At 35.2% G+C, this 16611-nt stretch overlaps 3 protein-coding genes and 1 pseudogene across 8 annotated transcripts; all 4 read right to left on the bottom strand.

Moving 5' to 3' along the window:
• Positions 1-1294: 1294 nt before the first annotated feature.
• On the bottom strand, positions 1295-6380 carry LOC121779898 (annotated as a pseudogene).
• Positions 6381-7285: 905 nt separating this feature from the next.
• Positions 7286-8923, bottom strand: LOC121792833 (sterol carrier protein 2-like). Its single transcript, XM_042190952.1, has 4 exons — positions 8526-8923; positions 8346-8406; positions 7634-7736; positions 7286-7543 (listed from the first exon to the last, which is right to left on the bottom strand). Exons 1-4 carry the CDS (start codon positions 8646-8648, stop codon positions 7462-7464), a joined length of 369 nt encoding a protein of 122 aa, XP_042046886.1. The 5' UTR covers positions 8649-8923; the 3' UTR covers positions 7286-7461.
• An 867-nt stretch (positions 8924-9790) lies between these two features.
• On the bottom strand, positions 9791-12691 carry LOC121792832 (coenzyme Q-binding protein COQ10 homolog, mitochondrial-like). Its single transcript, XM_042190951.1, has 4 exons — positions 12234-12691; positions 11715-11910; positions 10444-10575; positions 9791-10268 (listed from the first exon to the last, which is right to left on the bottom strand). Exons 1-4 carry the CDS (start codon positions 12533-12535, stop codon positions 10152-10154), a joined length of 747 nt encoding a protein of 248 aa, XP_042046885.1. The 5' UTR covers positions 12536-12691; the 3' UTR covers positions 9791-10151.
• A 1170-nt stretch (positions 12692-13861) lies between these two features.
• On the bottom strand, positions 13862-16255 carry LOC121792831 (cold-regulated protein 27-like). 6 transcript variants are annotated; one of them, XM_042190948.1, is made up of 5 exons: positions 16070-16232; positions 15186-15940; positions 14928-15122; positions 14552-14789; positions 13862-14434 (listed from the first exon to the last, which is right to left on the bottom strand). In XM_042190948.1, the coding sequence occupies exons 3-5, from the start codon at positions 15054-15056 to the stop codon at positions 14346-14348; spliced, it is 456 nt and encodes a 151-aa protein (XP_042046882.1). In that variant the 5' UTR covers positions 15057-15122; positions 15186-15940; positions 16070-16232; the 3' UTR covers positions 13862-14345. The 6 variants fall into 6 exon arrangements, with proteins under 6 accessions (XP_042046882.1, XP_042046883.1, XP_042046884.1 ...); XM_042190949.1 differs by having other exon boundaries at positions 15786-15940; XM_042190950.1 differs by having other exon boundaries at positions 14928-15116; positions 15786-15940.
• Positions 16256-16611: the final 356 nt, after the last annotated feature.

Here is a 16611-nt window from a genome sequence, read left to right as displayed (position 1 = left end):
AATATGTGTTTTGTGAAAAGTATTCAAATAGTGGTGTAACGATTGTGCATTGTTTGAATTGGTAATGTTTATAGAGAATGTGGCAGATTTCATTGCGAGTTTTAGCATGAAATCGATGTTTAAAATACTTTATGAACGGAGTTTAAGTGTTGATATCTCCTCTCCTATACCATAACAACTAATCCTTTTGTTTTTATATGTCACAGTTTTGTTTTTAGTTTGTCCCACAAAAGATGTCATATTTTCTCTTTTGGAAAAAGTTATCTCTCACATTAATTATAAAATTATATTTTCTCTCACCACTTAACACACAAAATAACATCTCCTAAAATCCCGTATCATCTCTCAAGTGTGACATCTACTATAGGACGGAAGGAGTAGCTTAAAGTGGTCGTCAAATATGTACTTTTTCATTCTTTTATATAGAACCACATAGTTATTGAGATCCAAAATAATGCAAATATTCACCATTTGAAATCAAGAATGTTAGCTATATAGCATATTTGTTATACAAATTACTAGTCCAGCCCTCGTTCAAATACACAATTACTTGAGACAGTGAATTTTGCTTCAATTGTATGAAATTGTAATCCGTGATGAGAATAGAATTCACATTTTTCTATTTTAGTCCGTCCGCGAATAGGAGCCTCATTTCATTTTTAATATAAATGGTAATAGAGTCTCATATTCTATTAACTCATTTTACTCACATTTCATTCAAAACAAGTATTCCCTTCGTCCCAATAAATATGAAAATCTTGGTTTCTGGCACTGCACGGGATTTTATGTAGAGATGAGTCAGATGACATTGTCTCCATTTTAGGAAACGTTTCATTTTTAATGAGACATGAAGTATACACAAATAAGACTCCTATTCCACTTAACTTTTTTTCAACAACTTTTCTTAACATGTCTTAAACTTGTATAGCTAAAAAATGAGACCGGTAATAGCAGAAGTAGAAGTATAATTCAGACAATCTAGTACTGTCCAATATTCTTTCATTTCCCACTCCAAATTGACTAAAGTATGAAACCTAGGAAGATTTGGAACCCACTTTTTCTTTGATTGTGAAATGTGACAAGTCAGCCATTAGCAAATTTGGGGATACATTTCCTGCCCAAAAATAAATTTATCATTTTCAAACGCAAGTATGCAACACATTTTTATTATCTTTTTCCAAATTACACATTTACGGCTCACACACACTAGATAACTCAAATATATAATGATGTTAAAACAAAAGGTTTTAATAAAGCTAAAATAATGCAACTGAAGGTAATCAAACTTGGGGTTAAGAGTTATAACTTAAGACCTTGACAATAACACAATCAGCCATTGAGTAAATAAGTGATGAATTCATAAAATTCTTGGGCCCCGCCCCCAATTTCCGGTTTGTGTATGCATAAATAACATAGCTGAAATGAAATCATACTGTTGAGAGTTTATTTCGTCCACTTCTTAATAAGCATATTAAAACTTGCATGCATCAGCTCAGTTTTTTTTCTCAAATGCAAAATCAACCTTGCTTCTCCCAAACACAGCATAACCATCTTCACTAGTTGCGACCTTGAAATTTGTAGGGATTAGGTTTCCGAGATCCATCTTCCCGCCGATTTTGGTGATGATCTTACCATCGATCTTTGCCACGTAAAGATCAGCCTCCGCTTTCAGAATCTCGACCTTGCTGCCTGCATCAATGCCGTTCCTCTTCCTCACTAAAGAAATGATCATACAACTACAAAGCAAACAAAAACTTGTGGTCATTTTACGATACTCTCTTCGTCCTAAGATTAAAGAATAAGGACCAGTTTAGTAAAACTTGTGTCGCTCTCTATTTTCAGGGGACGGATGAGGTATATAAAAGTTCCACTACTTTTTAGTAGTTCAATTGTGCGAACCAAAGTGAGACATTTAATTAATGAGGGACAGACACCTACCAGGGTAAGTAAGGATATAAGCATAGCCCTGCATCACCTTCTGCCCCGGGAAAGGCCACAACATTTGTCGTGGTTGTCGATGAACGTGACCGCATTCTCCGGCTTAATCCCCATCAAACCCGGGGGCTTTCCCTGGGGGTCTATCAATCTCCACAGCTCCCCCTCCACCGCCGCCTGCAGGATCCCTTAAGTGGTGAAGTCGAAGGCCGCCAGCTCGTTCCTATGCCCGTTCTGATCGTACGCCGGCTTCCCGTCCCGTCCCCTCCATAGGCGAGCCCGTTCCACAGCTCGCCTACGGCGAAGTCAGGGCGTGTGTTGTCCATGTAGATCTTGGTGATGGAGCGCCAGCCGTCGAAGCCGAGGTTGGACTTGAGCCAGTCGGAGAGCTCGGTCTGGACGCGGGGGTTGAGGTGGTCGACGTCCGAGGCGGCGCCGGAGTCGAGGTTGCCGGTGCCGTCGGAGTACTGGGTGTCGTCGCGGCAGATGAAGGATTGGCCCCAGTCGAGGCGGCCGTCGGGGGTCCCGCCCTCGAAGATGCTGTAGATTCCACGGCCGTCCTTCCTCTCGGCCGTGCGGTGGTTGATCACGATGCCGGCCACGGCCTTCATGCCGTTGTCGTGTATGCTTTTGATCAGTGATCGGAGCTCGCCGCCGTTGCCATATATCGATGCGTCGAGGTCGTACAACCTCCCCGGCAGAAAACCTGTCAATTTGTAACAATCGGAGATACTCGGATTAAGGGCAAATTATCAAATAAATTACGAAAAACAAATTTACAAATCACTTGTAATATAAATTTCGCAATTATCTCATCCTATATCGTTGATGTGGTAAAATGTGTACATAGTTCCTAGTTGCCACATCATCACAATTTCTGCTGGTAAATTACGGGATAGGATAGTTGCAAAATTATAAAATTGGTGATTTATAAAGTTAAATTAATTGTTACTAATAAAACACAAGCAGGGAGAAAGAAAAGTCGACCTTGTGGTCCAACCGATTGAGAGGGAGGTGGAAGCCAAATATGAGTAACTCCGGCAGCGGCTATCTATCTCAGGTACATTATTTCTAAGCGTATTGTACCACCCATTTTGCTCGTTATATGACTCCCAGTTAAATCCCTACACGCGTCAAAAAGAGGATTTTACCAATGGACCACAAATCTTCTGACGGATTAGACAGCCTTAAACGCAAAGCCAAAGTGCCAGTGGTCTTAAAAATAAGAACGAATAAATAAATAAATGATCGGAGTTATTTATAGATATAACTTTTTAGTTTGAATTTTTTTGTAGTGGCGCTTACGCGTACATCAATATGAAAATGACTTTATTGCAATTTTTCGTTTGGAAAAGAAATATTACGAATTCGATTCAAACAATTAATTTTCATTTCAATCTTTTAGTTTTAAGAAGACGTTTAGGTCTTGATACAGTTACTTAAAATTCTAAAAAATTATACTCCATCTAAAGGTATTCTATCCTATCAAGAAAAATATGTCATACTTCAGGGATATCAAGTGATTTTAGGAAATTAAATTTAATGTATTAAATCAAAATAGAAAATATAATTACAATGTAGTAATGGAGAATAAAATTAATTGGAATGATACTTAAGAGAGAGAGAAATGCAGTTGTATGTATTAATGATAATTTCCCTTTTTCTAAATAGAAATATGACATTATTGTTGGGATATACACGCAATTGAAGTTAAACATTATTTATGGGACAAAGAGATAGTATTGTAGTAGTAATTCAATTTCTAATAATCTGTTTTACAAAAAAAAATTATTGCTTTTTAAATCACAATAATTTTGTTGACTAACTTTTGAAACTCAAATATAAAAATCATAAGTAACTTTTTAAAATTTCATAATTGTCTTATATTGGTCAACATCGAAAATAATAGACAAAATCAAATACTATAAAATAATAATAAATGACGTTGTTTTATATAAAATGACATCATTCTATTTAGAATGTTGTGTGCATTTAAGGATGTCAATGTAACCCGGACACGCAGGTCGCCCGAATAATCCGATAAACATACAGGGTTAGGGTTGCATTTTCGCAGTCCGAATTTCAAATCGAGCCATTTGGGCTGACCCGTTCGGGTTGCCGGGTTAGGCGGGCTGACCCGGTCGGGCTACATGTTGGCCCGTCGGGTTGAAGGCTTCTAGACAACGCACAATCTTTGTAACGGCATAACTTTCTCTACAAAGATCCGATTGAGGCGTGCAAGATACTCACGCGAAGCTCTTTCGAAGACCAAGAGAATGATATGCATTAGGGGCTTAGCGGACTTCAAAATCGCAAGAAACATTGACTCGAATAAGGCTACTGCACATCCACATATTTTGTGTACATTTTTCTAATCCGTTATCTATCAATTCTCAACAAACCATGCAAAATTCAATAACGAAAAAAACCATTATATGGTTCAAGGATTCATAAATACTCATATATAAAAGCTTTCTTTTAGTATATTTTCAACATAATAGTGCAAAGTGTTTTGGCGCCCTTCGTCATTGAATTATGCGTACTTTGATATTTGTTAAAACAAAGATAAATTAGTATTTGACTTATTTACAGTTGGAATAAATTAAATTTGATCAATCATAATTCAAGAAAACTTTAGAGTTACTCCAATTAGCTAGTATCTTGATAATTCACTCTTCAACAATTTAAAATATTTTTGTTACATCTACGCTCCACCTCTCACATTATGAAAATGTTATTCAGTTTTCTAAGAATTGATTTATGTTTAAATTTTGAAACAAAGTGTTGATTTATGTTCTAAATACATAAACATAAACATACTATTGATAGATATTTTGTAAATACTTACATAAATATGTAATGAATAAGTTATTTTAATTTGAAAAACTTAATCTTTTATTCAAAAATATTTATTTCATTGTTGGGTGACTAATTAAAAATATGTATATAATTAAAGAAATTAAACATACGTATTATTTTTGCAAAAATATTTAAAAAATTTTAAAATACGCATGGGCCCAAATAACCCGATTGGTAAGCCCGAAACCCGAAGGTTTAGGGTTAGGGCCGAACGTTTATAACCCGAATAGCTCGTACTCGAATAGCCTGATAGCCCGAACAGGTTGGCTCGATTGACATCTCTATGTGCATTGTGTATTTAGCGCATACTTGGGAATTTTACAATTATTTGAAATTCAAAAATGTTTACTATGACTATTCGACAGTTATCGATTACTCGATATTTAAACTAACATATAGCATGGTTGCGGTGCGATTTCAGTTTCTCTTTTCCGCCATTGGTGATTTTTCGGTTCTAATCAAAGTAATCAAAATACCGTGAGCCCCAAATTAATTATTACTTCCTCTGTCCCCATTAATGGACACCAATTTTCTTTTTCGTCCGTGCCCAATTAATTGCTACCCTTACTTTTTACTACTTTTGGTCATGGACCTCACATTCCACTAACTCATTTCACTTACATTTTACTATAAAATTAATATATAAAAGTATGACCCACATTCCAAGAACTTTTCCCACCCACTTTACACTATATTTTTTAAAACTCATGTCAAGTCAACTGATGTCAATTAATAAGGGACGGATGGAGTATTACCGTTTGTACCATTTTCTTATTTCTCACTAATCTTTCTCAATTCTCAATGACTCACTTCTCTACTTCTCCATTCTTCTCTCTCAGACTCGAGTTCTTCCTATATCGATCGTTTGCACCGACCCGTTCATCTTGTCGTTTGACATCCCTGGTCTTGCTATCTCGCCTACCTTGTTATCTTCTTTGTGATGTGAATATTTAGGTAGAGGTGTCAATCATATGAATGCTTAATATCATCAAAGTGTTGATAATATATGTATAAATATACTCCCGTTTGTTCTTCATTACTTATCACTAGTTTTATTTTTCAGTTCGTCCGTCAATACTTGTCACACTTACGTTTAACTAATTTTGATAAATGAAACCCATATTATACTCACATTAGAGTATGATTCACATTCCATTTAACTTTTTCAACTCACTTTTTCCTTTATAAAACACGAGCCAAGTCAACTTATAACAATTAATGGCGGAAAGAGGAAATGAATTTTATTTCATTCACATGATTCACTTATCTTAATAAGCATATTCAAGCTTGCATTCATCAGCACAGGTTTTTTTCACTACAAATCCACACACAAAATCAAGCTAATCGTAAGCTATATTGGAAGTTCGAGTCGAAAAAGTCTCACTTGAATTTCGATTGCTAGTGAACAAGGCAAGCTCAAGCCCCAAACTGCACTTGAATTGTTTTGGATGAGTCCATCAATAACCCAAAAAAGAAGGTTCAAACCAAGAGCTCGAGCATGCGAATACCTTAATGTGCCAAGCTTGAGCTCGAGCACGAGAATACCCTAACAAGCCAAGCTTGAGGCTGCCGGTATTCAGACTCATTTTATACGGGCCTAGTCGAAATTCCTCAGAATTATAATTTCTGTGTTAAATTGCCCAAAATTCCTCATCCTAAGTTCCTAACCTTACTAACCATAAAGAGGTATACTGATGGTACTAACAACAGGCTCCGATAAGAGCATCTCCAATAGCGGCGAGCGCACCGGCGAGCACCAAATCGGCGAGAAAAACGGCGAGCGCACGCCGATTCCCGAGCGCTCGCCGATCGGCTGACCGCTATTGCAGGCTCCCAATCGGCGAGCGGAAATTTTAATTTTTTTTATTTAATGTTGTTTTTATGATACTCATTCTTGATTGTTTCTCTTTTATAGAGACATCCGTGAATGTTTTATGTTCCACTTTCGATGACAAACTCATTCTTGGTTGTTTCTCTTTTATAGAGACATACTTGAATGTTTTATGTTCCATTTTCGATGTGGGACAAACTCATTCTTGGTTGTTTCTCTTTTATAGAGACATCCTTGAATGTTTTATGTCCCACTTTCGATGTGGGACAAACTCATTAATGAGTATGTTGTAATGTTATTTTAATCTTAATGAAGTGTGTTTTTTTAATTAATGTACTTTTTAAAATTTTAATATTATTATTGAATTTTCCCGTATCTATTTCGTAAATTTAATTCCGTATTTTGTGTGATTGTTAATTATTTGTTTTTTATAATTATGAGTGATGTGGCTAGGCTATGGCTATTTGCTTGTCTTGATGATGTGCCAGGAGGATTTTTAGTGCTAATGATATGGCAGGAGGAGTTTTAGGCTATGGCTGAGCTATTCTTATTATGGCTTAAACATTCGTTTTCATGAACACACATTCTACAGACCAAATCATATAAACAACAAACAGTCACTGAAAATAGAGAAGTGAAGAAAATGGGACAGAAATGGGCTGAAACAAAGCAGACACAAGATTATGCTTTAAATAGATAACTGCACGTGTAAACATATGTTTCGTATCCGGGATACATATAGCTGAGCCTCCATTGCATGAACTTAGATACAGCACAATGATCTCGAATGATATTGGTAACATTTTGTAGTACATGGATATGGATATCGTAATTGCTCACATCTTCGATGGCTTGGGGAAAATGTCAGGAGTAAACTTCTGTGCTGCACTGATACTTCCTTTTATCTTGATCGCACCCCTACAATATGATGATCACACAACATTAAACGAGTACTCTTCTAATAATACAAACTATAGGATATGTTTCGAGTTTGGAACAGCAAACCACCTCATGAAAGCAATTTGAGGATTCATCTTCCCACTCGCGACCTTTAGAAAATCATCATCTGTAAACGAGAAAGTTGCATCCGGCTTCCCATCTTCATATGCTCCTATTATAGTAAACGACAACTTTCAGTCATAAATCTGAAACCATAGCTATCTTAACTATAGTCAGTGATCAACATTTCAAATTACTTTAGGTCTAATTATCGTGTTTCTCAAGATCTCAAAATTTTATAAGGCGTGTAAGTAGATTAGATACATCAACCGCATCAATATTAAAAATCAAAGGCATCCTAAACAACCGGGTAAGTTACGGGTTCAATAAAAAGCAGCCACATCCATATCAAACACAACACGGTCGGCTAAAAGCCTAAAACTAAGGATTCCGTTACAGACGTCGACATTGAGCTTGTCGAACAGTTGGTAAAGCTAAGGAGCTGATTAACAGTATCAAATCCAACAAAAATGTTGCTGCATTCAACCAAACCTCCACAACCCCAACCCCCCAAATTCGAATCTTGTAGCTACATGATCAAGAATCCTCTTTTTCCCCAATTTTGATATTTCAATTTCAATCAACTAATATGGACATCATACAATCCGTGAAATTCTTGATTCAGCAATCAATTTGCAAATTTGAAGCAGTTCAGCTACAGGATCAAGAATCTTCATATTTACAATTTCATAGCTAAGCGGAAAACAAAGCCCTAACCAACCTTCTTTAACTTCTCCTTTCTTCAAATCCACCACGAAAGACTTCTCATTGAACCCAATTTTCTGCCGATTGAAAAAACCCAACAACGATTAAACCAACCAACGGCATTCGAGTCAAATTCTAGCACCGACTAACAAAACACTAAACCAAATTTGAAAAAAGAAAATCAGAAAAGTTAAACCTTGGGGGCAATATTGATCTGATAGACGAGGCCGATTTTCTTGGTGAGCTCTTTTCCGGCGTCAGTGGACATGTGGAGCTTCATCTGCTCCATGAGGGCGTCGGATTTCAGCTGAGTAGCCATGATCTGATTGGGATCAACTGCAAAATTGAGGGAGTGATGGTGCGAATTAACGAAGGAATTGGGGAATTTGGCGCAATGGAGAGTGTATATAATTGCGTGAATTGGATGGATTTGGTAGGAATTAAATGAATGTGGGCGGATAGAGCGGGTATGGAGATGGAGTGGTGACGGCAAACTGATCGTGAATGAACTACCTACGTCTCAGGCACTCAATTCAAGGCAACAACGTTGTTAAATCGAGTTTCATGTTCTTACAAATTTATAATTTCCACAAAAATAGTCTTACTGATGGATGGATGGATACAAACAAACTTTAATTGAGAAAAAATAATTTAAGTATGAAAAAATATGAGAAAAATGTGGAAACACTGGAAAGTATGAGAAATAATTTTCATTTTTAAAATAAACCTATTTTTCTGTGGCTAAAATGGCAAAATAAAATTATATTTATGACAAATGAATAATACTCCTCTTATAAAACATAAAATTAATTAGAGTGTAAAGTTATTGAATTAATTTGACATCGTAAAAGAAAATACTCTATCGAATTTAATTTGAGAGTACGAGTTTTTTAAATGTATGATTTATTTCATTGCACCTTCTTTACTCTCTTTTAATAGTATTACAAAAATAATTTTGAATTAATTTAATAATTAATTTCTTTTGAATAAAAGTCGTGTTTGGATCTTAATATTGTAGGTAGGGTTTTTGTTCGGAATGAAAAGTTCCTTAACATTTCATAATGCTACAACATTAATATTAACATATTGGATTGTTATCGAGTTGATATTAACATATTGGATTGTAATCAGATCAACTCGATAACAATTCAATTCACAAAACCCGTGAACCCTACATTGCCACATGTATATTAATATACTCTATAGTTTTCAATGTAAAATGTCTGTGGCCAAGCTGAAATTCTTTAAACTATTTTAAAGAAAATTACTTCCACAAAACATAGTTCGTGAATTTAAACAAGTTAAATCAAGTTGAATTTAATGGCAAACCAATGAAAACATAAATCACTTTACGAAAAATATATCCTTATGAAGATATCATAAATATTTTTCAAGTTGGTGTGGGATCAAAAGTTGATTAGTAGATAATAGAAAATACTTTGAAAAAAGTTTATGTAAAAATACTAAAAAGTGAATATTGTCAAATTTGACAGCACTTACAATTTCCACTTAAACTCTTAAGAATAAAGTTCCTATTTTATTTTCTCAAATACATATGGCCTATGGGCTTTAACCTAAGGTAAAAAAAACTAGAAAAATTCATGTTTCACCATATACACGAATAATTTCACCTCTTCTCTCTATCGCCCGAAGAAAACAAAACGACATCGTTTCAAGAAATAGATCGAGACGACGTATCAGAAGAAGAAAAGTCAGGCAAGGGAGGGGTTGGTACCTTTCTCAGCATTTCAATAGTAAATGAGAGAACTCAGCTTATGAAAACGACAGGGTTTTGACAATATTATCAAAATGACTATTATGTTCAGTGATCATAGATATTTTCAAGAACTTGAACCCCAGGTCCATATATTTGTCTACATCGATCGTTGAACGAACCAACAAGCCGAGAAACCACTTCTTTGAAGAACATATTGGCAACCTGCAATACAATCATAAAGATTTATAGAAATAAATAACAAATAATATTCGTGCTTGGGGTCGGTGGTTCTTTTTTCCCTAATGCAAGCAGTATCAAGAAATCATGCCACCCTTCAAGTTTCCAAAATAGGAACTCGTTCTTAAATTACAGTGTTAAAAGCACTGAGGAGGCTTACTTGTCGATAAAGTGGCGATTGAAACTTGAAGTCCACCATGAAATAGAGGCTGCAACTTCCAGGAACGGGTCCAGGGGAAAACTCCCAGACATTAATCAAATGTTCAAAAAGGCTAGTTTGGGATGAAGTCGTCTGCAACAAAACAGACCTATTAAATGTTTTATAATAAGGAAAACCTTCATTGGCGCATAACTTGCTGGAAGGAAAACAATAATGGCAACCTTAAGTATGGAACTGTTGACTAAAGCTGGGTTTAACCAACCCTACATCTACTTTCCATAAGATCATGGGTAAAACACAAAAGCCAAAACCGAACATACTGGAGTTGCACTGGTAATACAAAGGTGCAGTGTTATCATTTTTAGGCTACTTGCCATCTGACAATTGGGAAATTATGAAATACCGAGTACATTTTCGAGCAAAAACTAGACGTGAGATGCCACGTGCCTTTAGGCTTTAGTTAGGACTCCATTTCTTCATAATAAGACAACAAATATGAGAAGAAATGATAAAAAAAAATAAAGATTAGATAAACAGAAAGGTCCTCTGAATAAGATCAATGTTGAGGATAAGTTTCATTGACAATCTTCTTTTTTACCAAAGACAAGACTAAGATTCTTTGTTAAGTTTTTGACTTGAAAGAAAATAAGGAAAATAAATAATACAGAATATATTTTGGTCTAAGAAGTAAGAGTATATGTGACAGCATCCAAAATAGATCAATCAACATTCTACCCTCTACCTCCAATGGAAGAGATTAAGATAGAGACATTTAGGTCGTGTTGAAACTCATTCACAACTCAACTTTATGTATTCTTAATACAGTGTAGCAGTAACAAGTGAATCACTTTGGAGGAAATGAACTCATAGTAACAACTATAATCACCTTATATTATCACTACGTTTAGCAAATGACATATAATTAGCTAAAATATTCATCTCTAATCCTAAAAACAGCTCCTTATTTCAAGCCTTGTATTTATAGCATTAAAACTCAGCACACTGTCTATATAAAGTCAACCAGTTTGATCTGTAAACAACCACAACCCTATATATATCTACCCTAACCCCAACATAAAATTAACAGTTCAGTTCCAAAAATATTTTTGGAGAAGCCATATCCTAATTTTAAGCAAATGATGAAGTGCTAAGTTGATATTAATAACAAGTGGAGAACAATTGGTTATGAATAAGACTCCAACCAATCAGCAAAACAAGGAAAAAAACGAATATGACTATATGGATGGGGGACCAAGTTGCGTGATCTTCACCTTAATGGATTTTGGTTTTGTTAACTCCACATGAGATGTATAACTTTCAACAAAAAATTTAAAGCCAATTTCTAACTCCGCATCAAAACTTCCATCAGGGTTCTGGCAAATTATCTGTGAGCGCTGACACCAAGGAAGAAAATCTTCATACATGTCAACCGCAGCAACCACATTGAACAACTGTTCAGGTGAATATCTAACATGAAAAATATAAATCAGCAAATTGCAGAATTGTTAAGTTGTTAACTGAATCAAAAGCCACACTACTTTACCAAATAAACCACATTGACTGATCATTAGTTCAATACACAAATAGTTCGACATCAATAAAGGAGTAAATCAATTCATACTATCAGATATTCGCAGCCATGTTCACTAATCCCTTGTCCATTCTTTTTCATCATAATACATTTTAACCTAGATCACATAATCCATCCCCAATTTCAAAATCTACACTTTCCACCCAGAGCCACAAAGAATCAAAACAGAAATTCAAAACAATAGTGAAACAAACATTACCCCAACACACGCTTTTCCTGGTGCACTTTTGATAGCATACCACCCTCCTCGCCATCACCGCATCCCAAAAAGCCTCTCTTTTGGTGAACAAAATTACAAATACGCGACGAATTTGCAGAACCTAGGAAACTATAATTCCCGTGACGCCGATTTTCCTCTGGAGAAAATGCATTGTTCCCAGCGATATTACTCGAAGGCCGAACCTGGCTGAAGCTAGGATAATTTCTCGTGCGCCGCCGCGATGGATTACGGAGCGCTACCAAACGCGCCAGCGCCCTCGGTGCGGAATTGAACGGAGGCATTTGTAGCAGAAGAAGATTAGGATTTTGAACTGTTATGCGATTGAAACCTACCGAATTTGCCTGATGAGATCTTGAGATACGATTCTGCTGCGAATTTGAGGCCAAAATTATGGCTGATGTGCAAAAGGTTGCAATTTTCAATGCCCCAATTTCTTGTTTAGGAGTAGTTATACATCCAAAACTACAAAATTAAATTAAATTAAATTAAATAGGGCTTTTTTTAGCGGTGGAATATGTGAATATAATCAGTGGCGTATCCAGGATTTTTAATTTGGGGTGCAAAAATAATTAAGACTTAAAATTTAAAAATGTAACTAATCTTTTTTATTTTCTTTGTTATGCTTTTTCAATTATTATTTTTAAATAAAATCTGTCTTATTTTTTTTATCAAAAAATTTAGTTTTAAATAAAAATAAACTAGTAGTATTATTTAGTATCACATAAATTATACATTTGAAATACAAGTATCCATGTTTTGTTAACTAGCAATATATAATATAGACATGAATACAATGAGAAGGTTAGATTTATAAATATGGAGTATTTTATACTCCCTCCGTCCCGCACTACTCGCACTTATTTCCTTTTTGGGCGTCCCAAGTTACTTGCACTCTTTCCATTTTTAGTAAAAAATTTCACCTACAGCCGTCATTTTTTACTTTCCTATACACTCATTCCTTAATCTCCGAGCCGAAAAGGAAATGAGCGAGTAGCTCGGGACGGAGGGAGTAATACTTATTTCAATCTAGCAATTTATATTGAGTTTTTTTTAAATTGCTAGAATATATACTTTATATTAGTCACATAAGTATCTATTAAAAATGATTAATGGAAGTTAAATATGTAAGAATACATAATTAAATTTAAAAAGAAGTTAGTGATTAAACTAATAAACATATTTGTTAAAAACAAAATAACTAATAAAACTTAAATATGAATTGAGAAAAAATAAAATTGAATTAGATATGACATAGATTAAAACAAAGTTAATTTGGAGAAGAGAAAGTGTAAGTAAAAATTAGAAGTGTGCTCATTAATATTCGAACTCAGGCCTCTTGCTTGGAGATTGAGGCAACTTACCACCGAGCTACCAACAAAACTTGCAAAAATAGGACTACATATAGTATTAATACACAAAAGTTTGGGGGTACAGTTGTACCCCCTTGTTCCAATGTGTATACGCCAGTGAATATAATATATATCGTCCATTTTTTATTTACAGGTATGCTTATTGTCATTGGATGGTCACACAAATTGAATATTCAATACATATTGCAATTGAGAGTATCTTACTAGCATATGCTATAACTATAAAGAGATGTTATGAGGCACAGTTTGGAGAAGTGTTTATGCTGAAAATACAATTTGGAGAAGGCCTAGAATGTTGTTTTCAATACTACTATAACAGTAAGAAAATTTTGGAATTCTAATAATAAAGAATAAAATCTGGGATTGTTTCTAAACCCAAGTAATATGATGATAGGTGCAGTCTGCCACTGCTTTGAGAGCTTACAAAAATAATCTAATCCACATAACTAGTGCAGATTCCGGCACCCTTCTCCACATGTCAACTCTTCTTTCATGGAGTCATAGGTTTCAGTTGTTTCAATCAGAATACTAGGATCCTCTGGTATTGGGCCTATCTAAACTACATCAGCATTCTAGTCTTCGAGAGGTTTGTGTGGATGGCCTTCCACGATGTTGTTAGCTCGAATGGTAGTGCCATTGGGAACAACTGAGGGAATGATCTGGAATTTGGGTTGCCAGAGTGTGTTTTATGCATATGATATGAGGGCAAGTAATTACTTGATCATTGCTTCTTGTTGTCTTCGTATTTGTCTATCTTGGCAGAAGGCTCTTCTGTAACAGCTTCATCGTTGAAGTTCTGATCTGACATCTCTGTTTGAAAAGACATGAGCATGTTAAAGAAATACTCACAGGTTTTTCTGGAGCAAATGTGATGGTAGTGTGAAGTGGTAGTGCACAAAAATATGTCCAAAATGGGATAGAAAATACCTATATTATCGCCATTGTCATTTTCGCGTGAAGGTGACAAGTTGCTCGTATGCGTTGTTGCTAAAGGGGCTTTAGCAGACGAAGATGGACACCTTTTGGTTGCCTGTATTTTTGAGTTCCGATAGCGCTGAATCCAGGGACTTGAGAATGGAACTTTACCCTCCTCTCTTTGGTCGTGTTCAGATTCATCCTTCTGGAAGTCAACTTTAGACCAAAATCCATCTCGGTGAACCTTAAACTACATTGGCAGAAGAGGTTGCAAATAGCAAACAGTAACTTTTAGGGAAGGTTTCTGAATTTAGAAATTTATACACAGAGAATAACAGTATAACACTGCAAAATTATTAATGATGGACAAAGGTAATAGAGGTTAAACCTGTCCAGTAGTTCGGGTGCTCGTCTGCTTTTGCTTGAGAGGTTTTGATCGCAATGAAGAGCTTGTATAAGACTGCAAGCCAAACATCTCTATTGACTTGTATAGCTGGTTGACAAATGTTGATTCCATAGATTTAAGAAACAAGCAGTGTTTCTCGTCTGTCCATTCCTGTGCCACCAGCTCTCTTTCCTGACACTACAAGAACTAAATTGAATAAACTAAAACCAGGAAATCCATATAATGCAAGAACCAACATACAGTTCAGTGTATATCAAAGAACGAGCATCAATGCACGAGGGTACGGAATGTCCATCCACTAGATTCACAACCCAGGGGTATTCAGCATTCAGGCAAGATGGAATGCTTTATACAACCCTAACTCACAGTCTCTATGATTTAAGATACCAACTTTCATTAACAAATTATAAATGTATTCAAGAAGATTAGTAATTCAAGAACCAGCACATATCACCATTGCAGAGGCGCAAGGACGACTATATACACAAAATTCAATTCCAAAGATACTAAATTCCTCAACACAGGAAGAGGCATTCAGGAAAAATCAAATGATTTAAAAAACCTTACCACCATTCCATCAAGCAAATATTAGCATTTTCCTTAATGAAAAAGCAAACAAATGCAGTACAAAGTTTCCATTAAACACGGTGAAATCCATCAAAGAAATGTTGGGAAACAAATTGAGATGCTCAAAGCTAATTCACTCTGCTATTCAGATTCATCTTTCTTCATAACACAGCCAACTAAATCTTCAAAATTGAAACAGTATTTTCATAAATCAGCTGTGTACTCCAAAAAATTTGTAAGCTTTAGCCACTTTTCAACAATAACACATGATACCGAATCAAAGAAGGAAGGTAATTCTTCTCATCATCTCATCAACAAAAAACAGTGAAATCGGGGGATGAAGATATTCCTATTAAGATCAGCACATCACATAATTCTCCTCTTTCGATTGAACAACTTCAAATATCTCAAACAGTTGCTGCAAGTTTCTGCACAATTTTGCACGAATACGGCATAATTATCAAAAAATGTCAGCTAAAAACAAAAATCCATCAAAACTACTCCACCTTTTCCCAACTATAAACCAAAATTATTTGAGAGGGATAACAGCGATTTACCACTAATTTGGAAGTCTCTTCTTGCTCGACAGAATTTCTAGAGGGTAACTCAGATGAATCCATACAATTCCCCTTTTCCTTTGTCCAAAACCTCAAATCCAGAGACAAAAAAAAATTGAGAATTTTAGTGAATTAACCGATTAAATTTCGATATTGTAATTGGTTGAGATAGTTTGGCGTTGATATTTGTTTGGGGTAAAAGTTCATGCCACGTGGTCTACTTTACACGTGTTAGTCATAAACGATATTTTCATACTTTTTCTGTAGCACTATATGAATTGTAAAAATAATTATTTAATTATGTTTTATTCTAACCAATGCCTGAACTGAATATGGAGTAAATATTAGCCTAGAAATAAATACCTAAGATAATGTGCTATTCTCATTTTTATAATAATTAAATGTAAACGTTGCTGCCAAAAAAATATCTGTTTAATGTTTATAACTATATACATATATTTCATGAAGAGCCAGTTGAAAATGTATTGACTGACATCATGATTTGTTGCAAAAGATCAAAGTGAGAGAGAAATGTCAGATAT

The sequence above is a fragment of the Salvia splendens genome, chromosome 2 (genome assembly GCF_004379255.2).
Source record: "Salvia splendens isolate huo1 chromosome 2, SspV2, whole genome shotgun sequence".
Taxonomy (NCBI): Eukaryota; Viridiplantae; Streptophyta; class Magnoliopsida; order Lamiales; family Lamiaceae; genus Salvia; species Salvia splendens.
This window is presented reverse-complemented; position numbering and strand designations above follow the sequence as displayed.

What these genes read in the sequence shown, in the direction of transcription:
- LOC121792832 (XM_042190951.1), bottom strand. Translation starts at nt 12,535, where the DNA reads ATGCCTCCGTTCAATTCCGCACCGAGGGCGCTGGCGCGTTTGGTAGCG. An exon ending in CAAAACCAAAATCCATTAAG is followed by an intron (nt 10,576 to 11,714) that starts GTGAAGATCACG and finishes GTTTTGTTGCAG; the next exon opens with ACGACTTCATCCCAAACTAG. An exon ending in AATCGCCACTTTATCGACAA is followed by an intron (nt 10,269 to 10,443) that starts GTAAGCCTCCTC and finishes ATTGTATTGCAG; the next exon opens with GTTGCCAATATGTTCTTCAA.
- LOC121792833 (XM_042190952.1), bottom strand. Translation starts at nt 8,648, where the DNA reads ATGGCTACTCAGCTGAAATCCGACGCCCTCATGGAGCAGATGAAGCTC. An exon ending in AGATCAATATTGCCCCCAAG is followed by an intron (nt 8,407 to 8,525) that starts GTTTAACTTTTC and finishes TTCAATCGGCAG; the next exon opens with AAAATTGGGTTCAATGAGAA. An exon ending in CCTCAAATTGCTTTCATGAG is followed by an intron (nt 7,544 to 7,633) that starts GTGGTTTGCTGT and finishes ATCATATTGTAG; the next exon opens with GGGTGCGATCAAGATAAAAG.
- LOC121792831 (XM_042190945.1), bottom strand. Translation starts at nt 16,132, where the DNA reads ATGGATTCATCTGAGTTACCCTCTAGAAATTCTGTCGAGCAAGAAGAG. An exon ending in GCACCCGAACTACTGGACAG is followed by an intron (nt 14,790 to 14,927) that starts GTTTAACCTCTA and finishes CTGCCAATGTAG; the next exon opens with TTTAAGGTTCACCGAGATGG. An exon ending in TGACAATGGCGATAATATAG is followed by an intron (nt 14,435 to 14,551) that starts GTATTTTCTATC and finishes CTTTTCAAACAG; the next exon opens with AGATGTCAGATCAGAACTTC.